General features: G+C 46.6%; 2 protein-coding genes across 2 annotated transcripts in view; one reads left to right on the top strand and one right to left on the bottom strand.

Moving 5' to 3' along the window:
• Window positions 1–20,355, bottom strand: part of LOC147712585 (AMP deaminase 1-like) — a 2,876,771-nt gene that overhangs the window by 23,575 nt on the left and 2,832,841 nt on the right. The window contains exon 14 of the mRNA XM_086923285.1: window positions 2,532–2,642. Coding sequence (XP_086779411.1) covers window positions 2,532–2,642 — 111 coding nt within the window. The remainder of the gene's footprint in view (window positions 1–2,531; window positions 2,643–20,355) is intronic.
• LOC147712587 (uncharacterized) lies at window positions 10,334–19,886 on the top strand. Its single transcript, XM_086919281.1, has 2 exons — window positions 10,334–10,388; window positions 19,273–19,886. Exons 1-2 carry the CDS (start codon window positions 10,334–10,336, stop codon window positions 19,884–19,886), a joined length of 669 nt encoding a protein of 222 aa, XP_086775407.1.

The following is a 20,355-nucleotide window of genomic DNA, read 5'->3' as shown; positions in this document are numbered from 1 at the left end:
CCATCAATCGTCCTGGGATAAACCCATTTTGGTCAGTATGAACCACTTGTTGTGCACACGGAGATATCCTTTATGCCAGATTTATAGTCTGTGTTTAACAAACTAATAGGACGATAAGATCTGGGCTCACAGGGATCTTTATCCTTTTTAAGAAAAACTACTAGCACTGATTCCTTAAACGTTTGGGGATATCGGTACCTTCCTTTATTTGATTAAACAATTTTACTAATATGGGAAGCCTTATACACTTCCGCCGGGACTCCGTCCACTCCACTGGCCTTGGCATTGGGCATACTTTTTAATACAGATAGAACTTCTGAAATACCTATTGGATCATTCAATGTCAAACCTATCCAACTTCTTTGTTAACCTCTATAGCAACTTCACACACCAACCAGAACCCAGCAAACTCATCGCCAACCTGGTCATCACTATCCAAGACAACCACCTGACCTTATGGAAAACCCTCACCAGTGAAGATATAGCCACAAGCATACAGACAGTCTACTCTGGGATTTCAAATTACCCATGCCCCCTACACATATATAACCTCAGCGCATCATTAATCAGCACACTCCGCACCGACATTCTTAACTCCTCCATCACCTCTTTCACCTTCCCGGCAGCCTTGAAGCAATCAGCAATCAATGCCTTCCTCAAGAAACCTTCAAATGATCCAAGCTAACTCTCCAACTATCGCCCTATCTCGCTGCTTCCCTACTCAGCAAAAGTGATGGAGAAGGCCATCAACTAACAACTCAGAAGCCACCTCAAGCTCTACCACCTACTGGACAACACACAGTCAGGGTTCAGAAAGAATCACAGCACAGAAACGGTACTCATTACAGCCACTGACAACATCAAGACCATCTTAGACTGAGGCAAAACAGCTGTGCTCATCCTGCTTGCACTCTCAGCACAAAGTCTCCAACAACTCACTCATCAGCAGGCTCCATGAGTATGGGATCCAAGGACCAAGGCTGAAATGGATCTGCATCTGCAGAAGGGTCAGACTGCCACCTTTCACATCAAAGGCCAAGACCTTACTATGCAGAGTCCCCCAGGGATCAGCCTTTCCCAGGTTCAAAGTATGTGATGATGTTGGCCCCTCTCGCCAACATCATCTGATCTCAAGACTTCAACATCATCTCCTACACAGATGACACCCAATTCATCCTCTCGCTGACAGATAAGACACCCACCACCTGAAGCAACTTCACCAAATGCATGGCCGCGGTGGAAGAATGGTTGAGAACCAAATGCTTGAACCTCAATTCCTACAAAACAAAAATAATGGTCTTCGAAAGCAGGAACTCCCCATGGAACACCAATTGGTGTCAGACAAAACTAGGATCAGTACCTACCCCAAACTGAATTTTTGGATGACATGCGCAACATGAGAGCAGAAGTCAACTGAGTGATCTCCCCTGCTTCCATATCCTGCGGATACTACAACAAATCTTCATGTGACTTCAACAGAACACCTGACAAACTGTCATGCAAGCACCCATCACAAGTTGACATGAGTACGACAACGCACTGAATGCCAGAATTTACAAGCAGTATCTGAAAGGACCTCAAACCATTAAGAATGCCGCTGCAGGACACATACTCAACCTTCTCTGCCACAACCACATCTCACCTCAAGGAGCTTCACTGGCTCCCCATTCAGAAAGGCAGCCAGTTCAAACTCCTCACACATCTACAAAGTCCTACACAACACTGAAACCACATACCCCAACAACTGCATATACTTTCACAATCCATCCAGACAACTACACTCAGCCTCACTTTCATTTGCAACCCCCCATTTTCAGATAAACAGGGCATCAGGCCGTTTGTTATCCTACATCACACCCAAAACGTGGAATGATCTACCACAACACATCAGAGCCTACTCCTTGCTACTGCAGTTTCACAAGAAGCTGAAGATCTGCCTCTTTGAATTATGTTGCAGGGATCATATGCCATACGTATGCCATACAAAACATGACATTTATCCCATCCCTCACCTCATGAACTCATCCCAAACCTATCTGACTACTGTCAACTCCCAAACATCCTTTTCAAACGTGCTCCTCTTTTTTAGGCAATTGATCCAACAAACTTGTGCACATGTCCCCTACTCCAAATAACAACTTACAACTTCCCTTTTGCAATCCATTCACGTCATTCTATTAGTACTTAAAACACTACTAAACACGGGAGAACATAAGAGCACAAACTTAACAAATTTACAACAACGAATCTACAAAGAAAATATAAAGCACATATTACTAATGCACTAATTATTTAACTATGACTTTAGCTCTAATATTGAATTCCGGAATAGAATGCAAATTGGCGCAAAGAGCATCAATGCCTATCAGGGGTAGTAAGCGCTATAGAAATACAATTTAGAACTACAATAAACAACATCTGTGCCCACTGTTCCAGTGAAAACAATTTGTGCATTTTGGTTTGTGTCTTCATTTCTGTCAGAGTGTTTCTGTGAACATTTAAAAATATAGGTTTGCAACATTTAAACATACCTCATGAGATAAAGCACTCTGAAGGACACTGTTTCTAGCAATTTCACACATATCACACGTATTAAGACTGAAAACCTGTGCAGCAATAGCATATTCTTCCATGAGGGGTTCCTGAAAGAAGAGTCAAGAATAACGAAAACTTGAAATGAGTGAATGAATTAGAAAAGGAAAAGGAGCATACAGTTTAGATTTAACCATACATTGCTTCAAATATTTATTTATTTATTTATTTATTTATTTAAACACTTGTTAAGCGCAGCAAAGGCCCGTGGGCATCTTGGCGCTAAATATGTGCTTAACCTCACTTTTGATCATAACATATTTCCAAAAGGGATTTATTTTCAATAACTAATTAATTTCTTTCAGATTAGAGTTTCCTATTCTTCAGTGAAAATTTGTTTTTTACTCTTGCTATGTTCTGAATACGGTATATAGGACGTGAATAATGTAGTATGAGTAGTGAGAAACCTGAAGTACTATATTTATCTAAACTTTTTTTATAAAGAGTCAACTTGACCCTAGCACACTTTACAGTGCTGAACATTTGGAATAATCAAAATATAATGAGCACTAAATTGTGTGAAACAATACTTTCTTACATGCATTTACCCTCATTGTCAGTGCATCACTGGGCTTCAGCACCGGGTCTAAGACAATCTCATAATTCAGCTGCATCGATCGGCCTAGCATTGCTAAAGAAAAAAAGACATGGCACCCCGATGACCCAGAGAGCTCTCTGATTACATTTCCTTGAATCAGACTGCCACTGTGAGGATTTGACAGTGTGGCTCATATAGGGACTGTGATCCTTCACAAGCCATGAGGCAGTGAGCTTGGCGCTTGCATTTCAGAGCCAGGGAGGATCACATACCAATCCCATGGCCTGTTGAATAGAGTCTTTTACCCAGAGACTTCTGTGTCCCTGATAAGGGGATTGACTACCCACAGGGTCTCCAGCCCCAACCCCTCCCCCATACCTCCAGCCACAGGGGGGTGCTAGGCAGTCTATTGTGCCTTGTTCCTCTCCTGTCAGTCTTCACATACACTTAGGACATCATCGCCCGGTCTCTGGGAAGGCCACGGCCTTGAATGGGCTGTTGAGCTGGTGATGTGCTTTGCGGGCCCTTGATTGTCACTGCCATGTGGGCACATCTGCTCCTGATTTTGGCAGGGTTCCTTGAGGTGGGCTGCTGAATCTGGCAATCTCTCTATGCGCACTGAGCCCCCAGGACACACCCCTAGGGGCACTACGGCTGCCAACTCATCTGCCTGGGTGGCCATTCTCCCATGCGCTCAGCCGTCTCCATGAACCAGGGAACACAGCTCCGACTGCAAGGTGAAGGCCACACCTGCAATCACAGGCATATCTTTCAAGAGAACACATTCTGGACTCCCTGTTAGCTGCACTGCCACAGATATCATACAATCTTCCTTTGTTATACTATGGACTTTACCATCCAACGAGATAACAACGTCCTGGATCTTCCTAGGTTAGGGTAACCACCTGGTAAATTCTGGTCAAAATCATAAAAAATTCAGGACAAAGGGTCAAAAATCAGTACAAAAAATCAGGACAAAAGATCAATTTTATGGACACATCTGATGAGTTGCCACACCTCATTACTTTATCAGTTGACTTATTTCCTATTTTCTATATAGCACTATTCATTTACTATGCTCCATCTATGACTGCCTCTAGGTATGATACTTTCAGGTGAAGGCAGACCCCTTGGAAGACTGTTCCCTGGGTCATTGCCTAATCTGTCCATGTCTTAATATGGCTCTGCAGTCAAGCCAAAGCCTAATCAGTCATCTGAGTCATCTCGCCGTGCCAAAGTACATGCATAATCTTCAAAATTATTTGGGATGTAAAATATACAAAAAACGAAATGTTCGAAAATTATAAAGATTTTAAAATGTAAGTGTTTCTTTAACATATGGTAATGTTTCAATTTGGTACCTTTGACCCACATTGCATTTATATTTATTGGAAGTGAAAGTTTCTAAAATATGACTTTCAAAACATTCATTAACCTTCCCTCTTGACAACACCAACAACGTGAATCATACCAATATTATTGTTATGGAGGTGGAACATTACAAGCTTTTAAAACATATGCAAATTAATTTTTTGGTACAGAATCCATCTTGAACTGAATCACTTGAAAGTGCTTTAAAAGTTCACTATCAAGTAAATTAGACACATGAAGTAAATTGATTTGACTTAGAGCACACAATTTAGTCATGCAAGGAATCTGGAATTGGGACTGAGGCTTCTTGGTCACACATAGTAAATTTAGTCACTGACTAGAATATTTTCATCTTCTCAATCCCCTTTAACAATAGAGAACAGTGTTTGTACAATTTTGTCTATGAATAGTATCCTGAATAGCACTCAACTCTGATGTCACCCAGAAACGTCTTGGGAAACTGCAGAATGTTCAAAACGCCGCAGCCAGACTCGTCCTCAACATCACCCGCCGCAGCCACATCACCAAACACCTTTGAGAACTACACTGGCTCCCAGTCAATAAAATATTAACCTTCGAGCATCTCTCCCATGCCTACAAAGCCCTCTTGGACGCAGAACCATCATATCTAAAGAACCGCTTCTCATTCCACGTACCCGCCAGACACCTTCGCTCCACCCAACTGGCCCTGGCCACCGTCCATGTATCCACATGACCAGAGCCGGAGGAAGATCCTTCTCCTACCTCACCACCAAGACCTGGAACAACCTGCCTCTCCACCTCAGGCAACCCCCGTTGCTGGCCCAATTCAGGAAGGATCTCAAGGCCTTGATATTTGACTGAACCCCTGTGCCCAGAAGGATCCACAGCCCCCTCCTTGCTGCCTTGAGACCCTTACGGGTGAGTACCCACATTATATAAACCCCTGATTGATTGATCCAGTGTTAAATATTTACAGATCACTGGTAAATCTGACAGAATATCTAAAAAAAGGTATATACAGTAAAGGTAAGGGAAGGCGAGAGAGACATCATATGCAAATATCAATGGCTTTTTTTTCAACATTACATAGCTATTCAATCTAGTGACAGAAGTGCATTAAAAAGGTATGGATACCATGATCCTAGTGCAATAGGGATGGGGTCAGTGAGCATGAAGGCAGAATCAAAGCCGTAGCTAAAATGAACAAAATATTCTGTAACTAATTTGATCTTTCACCATCAATGTAACAATGTATAAAATATAGCACACATTGAATGAAAAAGAAATGAAAGTTAAACTAATTATTGGGAAATGCATTATTTTATGTTACAACACCTTTGTTGGTTAGAGTGTTCACTGCAAATATCTGTGTGTAAAATCAGAGACCCATATCATTTATTCTTGGTTGGTGCAGCAGGGAAAAGTGATGTGTGTATTTTTAGTGCTAGGAGGTCCCTGAAAGCATTATGAATGTGTAAGTCATTATTTTAAACTTACATTACATACAGTAGAATATATGGTGGTAGTAGTGCACAGATTATACCTAGTGCAAACATTTTTCTAACTACCCATAAAAGCAGACACACCATAGCCCAGTTTGGAACACGCTGACAGTACCTCTCAAGAAGAAAACATCTTTGTCATCACAAAGCTTCAAGTGGCTCAAAATGTAAAGGGAATACTGGCTTTTAAGCAGTTTTTACATTTGCAGATTAACCAATTGCACACATTTGCATTTCATTTTTTTATTTTGATTAGAATTTTGTATAACATGCAGACATCATATACATAGCTCTGTCTGTTCAGTGATACAAACACAAAGCCTTATTCATAGTGCAAGAGCAATAAAGAGAGCAGTCTAACTTCTTCACAACAGTTACAGTATAGTCTAGCATTTTACATCCAGGTGGCATGACAGTTAGTTGGAGAGTTCTATTCCCACATAGGGGATGCCTCATCGGATAGTAATTAGGTAGCATTGTCAGGATGTGGTGTGTGAGAGTCCTGTCCAGTTTCTGCTACTCGTGGGGTATGCAACAAGTATGTCTTTAGGGGCTCTCATATGTCTTGAGGTCTGGAACTTATGGTCAATAATTCTGAGTATGTTGTTAATTGTTGCTGGCATTATACCACATCCGGTACCCATTCTTTGAATTTCAGGGCCCTTCCTTGACCCCATCTACACTCTACTCTTTGCTTGGCCAGCAGCAACTCAAGGGCCACAAATCATCTGACAGATGCTGCACCATGTTCATTGTAGATAAACAATGCATAGAGTGGGGAAAGGCATACCTGTGTCCCCTCCATTTGGGGTATGGCTTTACCAACCTCCACCCAGTATTTGGAAAGTAGTCTGCAGGACTAGGCCAGATGGATGAAGTGGGCTCCCTCTGCCCCACATATTTTGAAGCGATCAGTGGGCCTCAGTCCATACCTATGCAGCCATGCTGGGGTGTAATGCATCCTGTGCAGATACTAAAAATTAATAATCCGCAACCTGCTGCTTGCTTGTTTTCTTTCCAGTGTGCTGTCATCAGTATGTCCACTGTGCATCTTCCAGCTGGAAGCCTAGTTCTGTTTCCCAGCCCTCCCTTGACCCGTCTTTGGACTGTTCCTGTGCAGTGAGTGTGCTCTGGTACAATCGTGCCACTGCATGTGGAAGGGCGGCGGCTTGAAGCATATCAGGCAATGGGGTTAGTGTAGGCGGCTGCTTCGGGAAGTCCGGAATGGCTACTCTGACATCCTGACTGAACCTATGTACAGGAATATCTCCATAGGTGAGGGGGTATGTTCTCCAAAGAACTACTCCCTGTGGCAGAACCTTCCTATGACTTACACATCCCCTCATGTGCGTTTAGTGTAGCGGCACAGCATGCCATGACAAATTCATTCGTGGGTTACAGGGAGGTTGTACTGATAGTCGATTGGTAACGCAGAGGAATATACCATAGGGGGTTGTAATCGCTGTGCGATGTTCTTCCATGCTGTGTTTGTGCAGGCTGCAGTAGAATCCCTGTCCCCAGCCTTCTCCTAGTCAACTCCAGGAAAACCAGTTAGTGGTGTGGCAGACATGTATCTCCGTTCCACAGCGAGGTGTGGCATGAAGGGTGGAGGGTGATACCAATTCAGCACGTTATGTCCCTGTGCACTCAATAAATAAAGTTCTGGATACAGTGCTTCAAAGCCCCCTTTAGGGAAAGGTAAGGTGAGTGTTCCATAGGATTCTGGGCTGCTTACCCCCCCCCCGGCAAATAGGGTTAACTGTGCTCTCAGGTTCCTGAGAAATGGACCCCCGTGGCATTAGGGATATTTATGAATAGGTACAGCCGTTGCGGCAGGATTACCATTTTTATTAGTGCTAGACACCCTGCCATGGAGAGGGGCATAGCAATCCATAGTGTAATAGAATCAGTTATGGAATCTAGAACCCCTTCATAGTTTGCTGTCAGTAGTTTCACCCTGCTTCTAGTGATAACTATGCCCAGATATTTAAGCTGTGATGCACATTAGCTGAGTGGGTAGTCTGACTGAAAGGGTGGGTGTTGTAAAAAAGAAACTGCAAAGCGAAGGTAAGTCAACGTGGACTTTATTCTGCCACCCACTCTCCAAGACTGCCAGAGGGATGCCAACATTCTAAGGCAAGCTCTGGTACAACATACCAAATTGGGAGGGGGCGGGACAGAAGGAACATACCAAAACAGGTAGGGTAAAGGAGGGAAGGGAAATTACAACACATCTCCCTACGGCAACCTGAGGAATAAAGAAATTTATACAAAGCGTGTGATAACCTTGGAGTACCAAAGGGGCAACATTTTAATACAAAAGGGAAGGAAGCGTCCCTATGGGACGGGGGGAGAGGGGAATGAGAGTCATCCCCCAGAAGAGGAAACTAGGAGAAAACAAAAGAATAGGGGACATTGCATGCAAAGAGTGTATAACATTCCCAATAATGCAAGAAAACATGTAGCTACACATTAGCCAAGTAATATAGAAGGAACTAGCAAGGAGTGGTACCATGCAGATTGTAGTAACAACGTGGATCTCTCCCTCTGAAGGAAGAAAACGGGGAAATTCTAACTCCCTCCATGGGAGACGTGTGATAAGTCCACATACCTTCTCTTAAAGTTTTGTCCACATCCAGATTGTTGTCATGGGCAAATTGAATGTGTTTGATGATCATCTGAACAGACTTGGCAATTAGCTCAATTGTTATAGAAGCCCCAATGTTGGTTCCTTCGAAATTGATTCCTACATTTTTTATGAACTTTTCCATTTCACTTGAAGAGAAAATTACATTTTTTCCAGCGACTACGTTTTCTGGTACACCTTCACTAGTGAATGAATTTTTTTTAAATCGAATGAGGGCACCTGTTGTAGCATCTGAGACAAACTCATGCCTGATCCACTTGGAAGTGTAGTCGATGAGCAAGAACATGAATTTCTTTTTGGCTTCTAACTGGCCTATTGGACCAATTACCTCTAAGGCAACTTTAGCCCATCGAATACTGGGTGCTACATCAGGATTCTTGGATGCGCTTACATTTTCGCCCTCAACCATTATCATTCTCCGATCATTCTCTGTTAAGACAGAAACTTGATTTTGAGTATTTCTTCCCAGGCAGACTTGATCCTTATTATTAGGGTCAAGCATGATCCCTAGCTCTCTTTGGTGGTGCCAACCTAATAAGTTTGACCCTTCTATTACAATATAGACCTTGCCACTACTTGATCTTCCCCTGAACTCTATGCACATCTCTAGCATGCTCACCAGGTGTATAGGTTAATTCGCATAACTTATAGGAGATATGTCAGGTTCAAGTACATTAAGATTGGGAATACCAAAAAGGTCATCCATCTCGTTTTGGTTAATCAAAGTAAATGGCGAACAAGAATCAGCGTAAACAACCAAGGGTTTTTTATTTAAGAAAATGGTACATTCAGGATACTTATGTTGAATGGGACAAATCACTGATGTCTTCCTATCAACATTCTTCACTTGAAATATGTACTTAGGAGAGTGTTCCTCTCCGCTGCAAACCACTTTTACCTGATTATTCTCCCCCTCTCTGCACACTCTTGCAAAATGACCCTTCCTATTGCACTTCATACATGTTGCATTGCGGGCAGCGCAATGAACATTGTTCGCAAGATGGTTGCTGCTGCCGCACCTGAAACATTTTAAACCTTCGATTACGCTAACAGGTTTATCAGCCTTAACTTCTCTGGGTCTGATCTTAAAAATCTCAGCATCATTGTTGTCACCAAGAGCACTTTTGCTATTAATTACACTGAAGACTGGTTCTTTTGGTGGGTTCATTTCCAAAATGCACTTAGCAGTTTGTTCAATAGATTGTGCCATACTAATAGCTTCCTTTAAGGAAGGGTTTTTGGACAGAAGTTTTTCTTTTATATGGGGGTTGTGGGTACACCTTACCAACTGATCCCTAATCAGGGAGTCGTTGAGCTCACCAAACTCGCATAATTGAGTTAGGCCTCTGAGTGCAGCTATATAATTTGTGACCGACTCTTGTTTGCCCTGGACTCGTGTAAAAAACTTCTGCCGCTCAAGGACAACATTTACTTTATCACCGAAATGAGTTTCTAATTTCAAGAGTGTAATTTTAAATACATCCATATCCAATTCATCATCTTCTAACTTGGGACCGAGTAGGGTATCGTAAATCTTCGTGCCTTGAACACCTAGATTGTGTAAAAGCACATGTTGTTTGCGGACAGCTGAAAACCTTTCCCCCCCCAATGGCAATAAGGTAAGAATCAAACAGATTAATCCAATCCTTCCAATGGATTTCTGGATCTCCAATTTCATTTAAAAAGGAGGGCGGTTGGCTCATGGATGATGCAGCCATGGAGAATGAAAAACCCGACCAGTATTATACAAAATATGGTAGATGCTGTGGAGAAAATATCCTACTGATGCTCACTGAGCAAGTCAATTCTCACTGACCATAAGATAATACATTACAATAAAATCTAGACCCACTGAAGAAGTTCATTTACCATCCAAAGAATTGAAACAGATAGAACTCCGCCTAAGTAATATTAAAGAAAAGCACAATTAGGTAACAGATCACTGGAATAACATTGCAATGCACACAATTGACAAGGTACCAGGAGTACGGGGTAACAAGAATATAGCTTGAGTACGAAAGTTCAATCAGGATCTCCTAGGAATAAGATAGGGTTAAAGTCAAATATGAACCCGTTGACGGTGTCGGTATAAAGACACACCACTAGATAATGTCAAGAAAATGGGAGGTGTGCGTGTCACCGTTGAGCACCCAGGATGCACAGGTGTGTGTAACCCCGTAGGCTGAGGAAGGAATATTTGGTGTGTGTATCACCATGGAGAAATGCAGTGACACACAGGTGCATAGTGAGATACAAATACAAAAAAACTGGTGATGAACAGGATAGGCGGATCACTGACATAATATCGAGGGACATAATATCGACTATCAAAAATATCGTTGACAAAATATCGACAGTCAGAATATCGAGTTTGTATCTACAAACAGTAAAGTACAAAATATCGAGTAAAAATATCGTTTACAAAAATATAGTTTATAAAAATATCGACTTTATTAAAAACAATGTTAAATTAATATTAAAAATTAATTACTAAAATATACTTAAAAATACTTAAATTAACTTATAAGAATTAAATAATTAATGAAAGTTATAAAAAAAATTTTTACATCATATTTGTTAAAAAATATATATATAGTAACATAATATAATTAAATAATATCCAACAATATTACCGTAGGATAGCGTAGGGGTAAAAATTACTATTCCCACTCCAGTGGGTGCAACAGTAGGGAAAGCGTTGGATAGCGTAGGGATAAAAATTACTATTCCCACTCCAGTGAGTACAACAGTAGGGAAAGCATTGGATAGCGTAGGGGTAAAAATTACCATTCCCACTCCAGTGGGTGCAACAGTAGGGAGAGCGTTGGATAGCGTAGGGGTAAAAATTACTATTCCCACTCCAAAGAGTGCAACAGTAGGGAAAGCGTTGGATAGCGTAGGGGTTAAAACTACTATTCCCACTCCAGAGCGTGCTACAGTAGGGAAAGCATTGGATAGCATAGGGGTAAAAATCACTATTCCCACTCCAGTGGGTGCAACAGTAGGGAAAGCGTTGAATAGCGTAGGGGTAAAAATTACTATTCCAACTCCAAGGAGTGCAACAGTACGGAAAGCGTTGGATAGCGTAGGGGTAAAAAATTACTATTCCCACTCCAAATAGTGCAACAGTGGGGAAAGCGTTGGATAGCGTAGGGGTTAAAATTACTATTCCCACTCCAAAGAGTGCAACAGTAGGGAAAGCGTTGGATGGCGTAAGGGTAAAAATTACTATTCCCACTCCAGTGGGTGCAACAGTAGGGAATGCGTTGGATAGCGTAGGGGTAAAAATTACTATTCCAACTCCAGTGAGTGCAAAAGTAGGGAAAGCGTTGGATAGCGTAGATGTAAAAATTACTATTCCCACTCCAGTGGATGCAACAGTAGGGAAAGCATTGGATAGCGTAGGGGTAAAAATTACTATTCCCACTCCAGTGAGTGCAACAGTAGGGAAAGCGTTGGATAGCGAAGGGGTAAAAATTTCTATTCCCACTCCAAAGAGTGCAACAGTAGGGAAAGCGTTGGATAGCGTAGAGGTAAAAATTACTATTCCCACTCCAAAGAGTGCAACAGTAGGGAAAGCGTTGGATAGCGTAGGGGTCAAAATTACTATTCCCACTCCAAAGAGTGCAACAGTAGGTAAAGCATTGGATAGCGTAAGGGTTAAAATTACTATTCCCACTCCAGAGAGTGCAGCATTAGGGAAAGTAAATACTTCATATATTATTTAAAAAAATATAAATTAATATCTATAAAAAATTAATTAAAAGTAATTACCAATTTAATATAATATAATAATTAATCTATTAAAATTACTAATTAACATTAATTATTATAATTAGTTACCTATCAATACAAATTAATTAAAAATTAACAATTAATTACTTTAGAATTAAAAATAATTAACAATTAATTCAAATTAAATACAATTAAATACATTTAATGATTTAATTAATTATAAATAAATAACTTCCCACCCTATTCCCCTATAAACCAACAACCCGCTACAGAAAATAAATTAGTAAAATTAACATAATTAACAATTAATCAATTAAATTAAATTAATTGGCAATTAAAATTTAATTAATTACCCATAAAAACCTAATTAACAATTAATTCTAAATAAATACCAATAAATAATTTTACATATTTAATTAATTATAATTAAATTACTTCCCACCGATTCCCCTATAAACCCACAACCCGCTACATAAAATAAATTAGCAAAATTAAGATAATTAGCAATTAATCAATTCATTAAAATTAATTGCCAATTAAAATTTAATTAATTACCAAATATAAATTAATTAACAATTAATTAAAATGAAATACCAATTAATACATTTACATATTTAATAATTATAATTAAATTACTTCCCACCCTATTTCCCTATAAACTTAAAACCCGCTACAGAATTAAATTACGCCAAAATTAAAAAAACGAAATTCATTAAATAAAATAATTATAACATAAATACACACTTTTCACACATATAATCACATAAAAACACTATAAAAAATTCGATATTATTAAAAAATCGATAGTTTTAATAACCTATATTATATACTTCAATATTTTAACTTTCTATATTTTTAACATTCCATATTACATTACTTACCTTATAAAGGATATTTTTGATGTCTATATTCTGTCCATTCGATATTTTGTCCATTCTATATTTTAAACTCGATATTATGTCCATTCGATATTTTGGACTCGATATTTTGACTGTTCACCAGACAGGCAGTGACGATAGGAATAGTAGATATAACCATAATTATGGTGTAATGTTGCGGACAGTAGAGAAGGTGTGCATATCACCTTGGACCACGCACAAGGCACGTGTGTGGCAAAAATAATTTCCTTGTGAGATTCACCAGAAGGTATGCGTGCCACCCTGGAGTACCTCAGAAGAGGGGAAAAACAGCACCGGGACTGAAAGAAAAGAATCCTGAGGCAGTAGAACAGCGGGGTAATGAAGAAAAAGTCTTAATTGTGAAGAGCTGAAAAATGTACAGATCTGAGCACCTCTACGCAGGCATCCGTAGGAAGAAAGTGCTGTGCTGCTGAAACTTGACTGAGCCTAAAAGAGGAAGACGCTAAAAAGTCGACCCTGATGTAGCTGGGGCACCGGGAGCGTCTCTCTGAGGAATTACAGGAGGTGCAGCTGGTGCGTAGGTCACGTCGTCTGACAGGATACTCCACTCGGAGGCGGGCGAATGCGGCCCCCGGGGGAATGCAGGTCGACAGACTAGTCTTCCCCCGGGGTGTTCGCGCGAGGACACGGCAGGCGGAAGTTAGGTAAGGGGTTTAGGTCAGGGGTGGGAGGGGTTAGGTAGGAGGCTACTTATGGGGGGACAGGAGAGGAACAACTTCCTTTTCCTGTCCCCGGTGCCTCAGGGAAGAGTTAGGTTTTTGTGTGAGCGTAGGCGGAGTGTGACTTAGGTAGGTGGTGTGTAATTAGCGTGGGTCGTCGTTTTGGTGTCCCAGGACGACGAGTAGGCTAGTGTGTACGGCGCATTTAGGCGGGTTGTGATTTAGTGTATTTTTACTTATATCGGAGCGGGTGCTCCGGGCGGCGAGTGTAGGGTGCCAAATGTCACGCATCTCGCGGACGTTCCGAGCGGGTTGCCGATCCTCACGCATCTCGCGGAGGGTGATTTGCCGGTTTTTGTCCAATGGCTGTCCCTGATGCTGAGGCAGTCAGGGCTGCTTTACTTGTGCTTGGCCGGGCTGGGAGGGCAGATCTCCTCCAGCCAGGTGTCCTGGATCAGGCCTGGGTCGGCATGACCCGCCCGACCAGGTCTGCGTCAGCGGGAGTGGCAGCTGTGGTGGCTGCCTGTAAGGAGGAGCCTGCTGGGTCGAGGGATGGGGGGCCCAGGAGGGGGAAGGCCAGGAAGGTGCAGAGGCCCCCAAAGAAGGGAGGGAGGAGATTGAGTCTCCCAGCTAAGGTCGGGGCTAAGGGGGAGGTGGTCCCGGAGGGGGGTGGGGGGGCGGAGGGCCCCGAGCTGGAGGCTGAAGGGCACGTGCAGGGACAGGACTTGCTGGCGTCTCGGGCCGGACTGTCCAGGAGTTTGAGCCAGTTGGCGGGGTACGGGGGGAGCAGTGATGGCAGTGGGGGGAGGACTCTGATGAGTGGGAGGTGGCGGCTGGGGATGAATTCGCCCTCTTGCTGTCGGGGGAGGAATCTGGGGGGGAGGCTAGTTTCACGGCTGTTGAGCAGCCGGTTGACCTGTCTAGGGGCCGGAAGGGGGTGGTGAAGTCCCAGGGTTCCAAGGGAAAGGGCCCCGTCAAGGTGCAGCAGCTGGGGGGGCTGGGCACGGGGCGGGTGGTGCTGTGGCACCCTTGCCCGGGAATGGAGGGCCGGGGCAGACGTCTATGTTTGACCGGTGGGCCCAGATGACCGAGGAGGAGAGGGCGAGGGACCAGCGGCGGGTCATCGAAGAGTATGAGAGGGAGTGGCAGCGCCTGTGTGCCGCCAGGGAGTTGAATATGGGAGGGGTGCCCGTGGGCGATGGGGCCCCGGCACCAGGGCGAGGCAGGTCGTCGGCCGTGGTAGGGGGGCCCCTGGGTCGCACGATCAGTGGGTCTGGGTGGAGAATGCAGGGACTGCCTTGACGGATCAGAGACCTGGTGGCACCGGGGCCTCCCCGAGCGCATACGGCTCGGGGGGGGGGGTCAAGCCAGCAGGGTCGGCTGGCAGAGGCCGGGGTGGGCCGGCGGGGCGCAAAACGGCCTCCAAACGCCGGGACGAAGATGCAGGGGGGTCCGCGGCGGCCTGCCCTCCACCGAGGGAGCGGGCACCGACCATGTTGGAGTGTGAATTTACGCCTGGTGTGAAAGGGAAGGGTGCTAAAAGAGTCGTGACTGAAGTGGTGCCGCTGGATGTTCAGGATGAATGGTTGGATTACGAGGATGATGAGGATGAGTTGGAAGAGGGTGAGTTGCGTGAGCCTGGGCGTGTGTGCAGGGCTAAGGGGGCAGCTACCAAGGTTGGTGCTTCTCAGGAGGCACGAGATGGCGCCGGTCGGGCCACCAGCGGGATGTCAAGGCCGGCGGACGCATGGCGACAGGAGCGGGAGGCTCCTGCAACTTTGTCAGGTGAGGGCTCTTGGTGGGACGCCTGGCTGGATGGGGGGAGCGGGGGGAGGAAGAAGCCCTGCCGGTCGGTGGGGGTGGGGGAGGGGTCTGTGCGGGCTGGAGCCCAAGGCGGTGGGGAGCCTGTGAAGGCTGCTGGGGGCAAGCAGGTCGCGACGGCCGGCACGCAGACGGACAAGGTGGAAGACCTGGAGGGGAAGGAGGAGGGTGTGAGTGGGGTGGAGAAACGGAGGAAGAAGTTGCCGTACATGGGGCTGGGTGTGCCCCTGGGGTCTCATTTGTCGGAGAAGACTAGGGCAAGGATTTGGAGGCACGAGTATGTGGATGTGTTCAAGCTTTTGCACAGGGAGGTTCAGGCGAAGGAGGGGTCTAAGGAGGAGGAATGGGACCTGACCAGGCGGCCGAGGGTGCCGGTTACTATGGAGAATTGGACTTCTGCCTTTCTGATTTATGCGAGTATATATTGTGAGAAGCATGGGGATCGGGCTATCGCTTTGTTTAAATACATGGACGTGATAAGGAAGGCGCAGATGCATTTCGGGGGTTTCGCTTGGTTGAGCTATGACGAAGAGTTCAGGGCTCGGGTCAGTGTTAACCCGGATAAGCCGTGGGGGGATGTGGATCAGGAGCTTTGGCTCCAGTGGATGTCCTCGACGCAGGCGGCGGCGTCTACTCATACGGTCAGCGGTCTTCCGGTCACGTATCGGTCCTTTCAGCCGCGTCCCGCCCAATCTGGGGCGGGTAGCCAGGGTACCCCAAGTGGTCATGGGAGCCAGCCGTGTGGTCCGGCTCAGCGGGTCAGCAATACAAGCCGGTCGCTTCAGGAGCATGCTGGGGGTTTAACAGAGGTTTCTGCAACCGCCCCTCCTGTAAATTCAAGCATGAGTGTTCTAAGTGTGGGGACGCCACCCGGTCACGCAGTGCCTCACCCTGGCTACGCCGTCAGAACAGTGGAAATTTGCCAAGGGTAGGGGGCAGCCTGGGCCGAAGGGCCCGTACTCCGGTTAAGGTGGAGGCCATGGGTCCATGGCTCTCCCGGTACCCTGATAAGGAGGCAGCGTTGCGCTTGTACTGGGGGTTTGTGGAAGGTTTTCGGATTGGCTATCAGGGGCCCAGGGAGAGGCGTTGGGCTGAGAATTTGCCGTCTGCTAAAGAGTTGCCGGGGGTAGTGGCGTGTAAATTGGAGAAGGAGGTGTCGGAGGGCAGGATTGCGGGTCCATTCTCGGAGTGGCCCTTGGCGGATCTCATCGTGTCACCGTTGGGGGTGGTGCCCAAGAAGGAGCGAGGGGAGTACCGGTTGATCCATCACTTGTCCTGGCCGGAAGGCGGGTCGGTGAATGATTTCATTGCTGAGGAGGACTCGAGGGTGTTGTACGCTTCGGTGGATGATGCCATTGGGTTGGTGCGGTCGTGTGGGAGGGGGGCGGAGATGGCCAAGTGTGACATCAAGTCGGCCTTTCGGCTTCTTCCCATTCATCCGGCGGATTTCTCTCTCTTGGGTATGCAGTTTGATGGGGCCATTTTTGTGGACATGGTGCTGCCAATGGGCTGTGCGATTTCCTGCGCGCTCTTCGAGACTTTCAGCTCCTTTTTGCAGTGGGCCTTTGTGGACCGCTGTGGGCACCGGCTGGTGTCCCACTACTTGGATGATTTTCTGTTTGTGGGTTCTGGACGTTCGGGTGACTGTGGTCAAGCGCTGCGGCAGTTTCAGTTGTTGGCTCAGGATTTTGGGGTGCCTTTGGCGCCAGAGAAGACGAAAGGGCCCAGTTGTTGTCTGACGTTCCTCGGAATTGAGTTGGATTCGGTGGCCTGGCAGGCACGCTTGCCGGTGGCGAAGGTGGCTGAAATGCAGGATGCTTTGAAGAGTCCGATTGCGGTTCAGAAGCTGGATTTGAGGTCTGTGCAGCGCTTTCTGGGTTTGTTGAACTTTGCCTGTAGAGTGGTGAGGGCGGGGAGGACTTTCTGTAGGCGGCTCGGCATGGCCATGTCGGGCGTGGCCCTCCCACATCACAGGGTCAGGATCACGCTGGGGGTCCGGTCAGACTTGCGAGTGTGGCTGGTCTTTCTTGAGGATTTCAATGGAGTGTCGTTGGATTTTGTGCGGGACAGGATGGTGTGGCAGGTTCAGCTTTACTCGGATGCAGCGGGGGCGGCTGGTTTCGGAATTTTCTGGGACGGTCGCTGGTGCGCGGAAAGGTGGCCGGATGATTGGCTGCGTCAGGGCAGGAGCATTGCTTTCTTGGAGTTCTTTCCCTTGTTGGTGGCGTTGCTGGTGTGGGGCCCGGAGTTCAAGAACAGGTCTGTGTTGTTCCACGTGGACAATATGACGGTGGTGGACTTGGTCAACAATCAGAAAGCGAGAGATCTGAGGGTGCTGTGCTTGCTGCGAAGTTTCATGCTGCTATGTCTGCGTTACAATGTGCTGTTTCGCGCGCAACATGTGCCTGGCGCAAGTAACGAAATTGCGGATGCGTCATCTTGTTCGCAGTGGCTGCGCTTCAGGGAGCTGGCGCCGGGAGCGGAGGCTTGCAAGACCAAGGTACCGGAGGGTATCTGGGCGTGGGGGGAGTGAGAGTGGTGGGTTTGGTGGAACGGTCGCTGGCGGAGTCTACCAGGCGGGCGTACAGATTGGCTTGGAATGAGTTTGGGAAGTTTGTGGGCCTGGGAGCGGGGGTGCTGGGTTTGCCAAAGGAAGTGTGCGAAAGGCGGGTTGTGCGCTTTGTGCTGGATTGCATGGATAGGGGGCTGTCACAGACAACGATTGCTGGCAAGTTGGCGGGTGTGTCGTTTTACTGCATGTTGTATTTGGGTTTTGATCCGGCTAGTTCGGATCTGCTGAGCCGAATGTTGAAGGGTTGGGGGCGGGTGCAGGCTGAGTTGGGGGGCGGGGAGTTGCCCAGGGAGGCGGTCACGTTTGACTTGTTGAAGTTGGTTTTGCAGGAATTGGTTTTTTGTTGCTATGACGGGGGGGAGGTGGCGCTTTTTCGCCTATGCATGATCTGGATGTTTTTTGGAGCGTTTCGGGTATCGGAGCTGCTGGGGGCGCGGGGGCGCCGGATAGGCTGTTTGCTGATGTGCGGGTGGACGGGCCTCGTCTGGGCATTTGGTTGGGGCGGTCCAAGACTGACCAGATGGGTCGGGGTAGATGGGTGTGGTTGTCAGTGAGTGGGTGTGCAGGTGTGTGTCCGGTGCGGGAATGGCTGTGTTTTTGGCAGAGAGTGCAGCGGACGGAGGGGGAGATCTTTGTGCATGTATCGCGGAAGCCTTTGACGTCGGGTCAGTTGTTGGCAGTGCTACGGATGGCTTTGCAGAGGCTGGGTAGGGACCCGGCTCGGTTTGGCACGCATTCCTTTCGGATTGGGGCGGCTACGGCGGCGGCGGGTTTGGGTTGGTCATGGGAGGAGATCAGAAGGATCGGTCGCTGGAGGTCGCGGTGCTGCGAGCGCTATGTGCGCAAGTGAGGGCGGGAGCGCAACGCTTGGACGGCGACGCTGCTTGGCGTAGTTTCTTGTCTGCCTTGGTACTAATATCTTTTTCTTCGTAGTTTGTGTTCGTGGACCAGGGGCCAAGACGGTCACTTGGGTCGTGGGGCACTCGTTTGTGCATTGGGCTTCGAAGTATGCTGCCAGACAGGTGTACGGTCGTAGCCTGGGCCTGAGGAGCAGCCATCATGAAGTGCAATGGTGGGGTAAGAGCGGAATGAGATGGGGTGAACTGTTACCATGGCTGACAAAGAAAGTGTTGCAGCTGGGCTGCCCGGATTTGATCATCATTCACCTGGGGGAAAATGACTTAGTGAAACAATCGGGGGTGTCACTGTCGCACTTGATGCAGAGGGACTTGGAGGTAATGAAGAACAATCTGGCTGGCGCCTGCATTGTATGGACTGAGTTTGTGCCGAGGAGGATTTGGAGGGGTGCACTTAAGCCTGCGGCTGTGGAAAGGGCCCGCAGGAAACTGAATAGGGCTATGAGACTCTTTTGCGCAGATCGGGGGATTAAAGTGCTGGCTCATGACGGGGTCCAGCTGGAACAACCTCTTCTTTTCAGGGACGACGGCGTGCACCTTTCTCACATGGGAAATGCATTCTACCTCATGGAGCTGCGGGACTTGATTAGTTGTCTGTGGAACGAGTCAATTTGGTGTAGGAGAGTCTGAGTTCGAAAGGTGCACGCTTGGTGGGGCAGGTAACCGCCCTCCGGGGGTTCCCTGGGTGGCGGGAACTGGGAGGGGTGGGGAGTCCATGACGGGCAGAATCACCCTTACAGGGAGGGGGTTACAGGCGCAGGATGGGAGAGAGTGGTAGACAGGAGTGCGATGGACGGAAATGACCGAGGAGTCGGGAAGTGGAAAGGGGAAGTGAATGGGATGCAAAGAGGTTGTGGTGTGATTTGGGAATGGATGGTGGAGCACGTGAGTGGATGACGGTTGAAAGGCAGAATGTTGGGGGGATTGTTAAAGTTGATAATGTTATGTTTTGTAATCTGTCATGCCTGTCCTAATAAATGGCCTTTTACGCAAAACTGATGCGTGGAGTGGTTCATTGCGCGATGCGGCCCCCGGGGGAATGCAGGTCGACAGACTAGTCTTCCCCCGGGGTGTTCGCGCGAGGACACGGCAGGCGGAA

The sequence above is a fragment of the Lissotriton vulgaris genome, chromosome 5, assembly GCF_964263255.1.
Source record: "Lissotriton vulgaris chromosome 5, aLisVul1.2, whole genome shotgun sequence".
Taxonomy (NCBI): domain Eukaryota; kingdom Metazoa; phylum Chordata; class Amphibia; order Caudata; family Salamandridae; genus Lissotriton; species Lissotriton vulgaris.
Note: the sequence above shows the minus strand (reverse complement) of the source record. Positions and strands in the feature narration are given on the sequence as shown.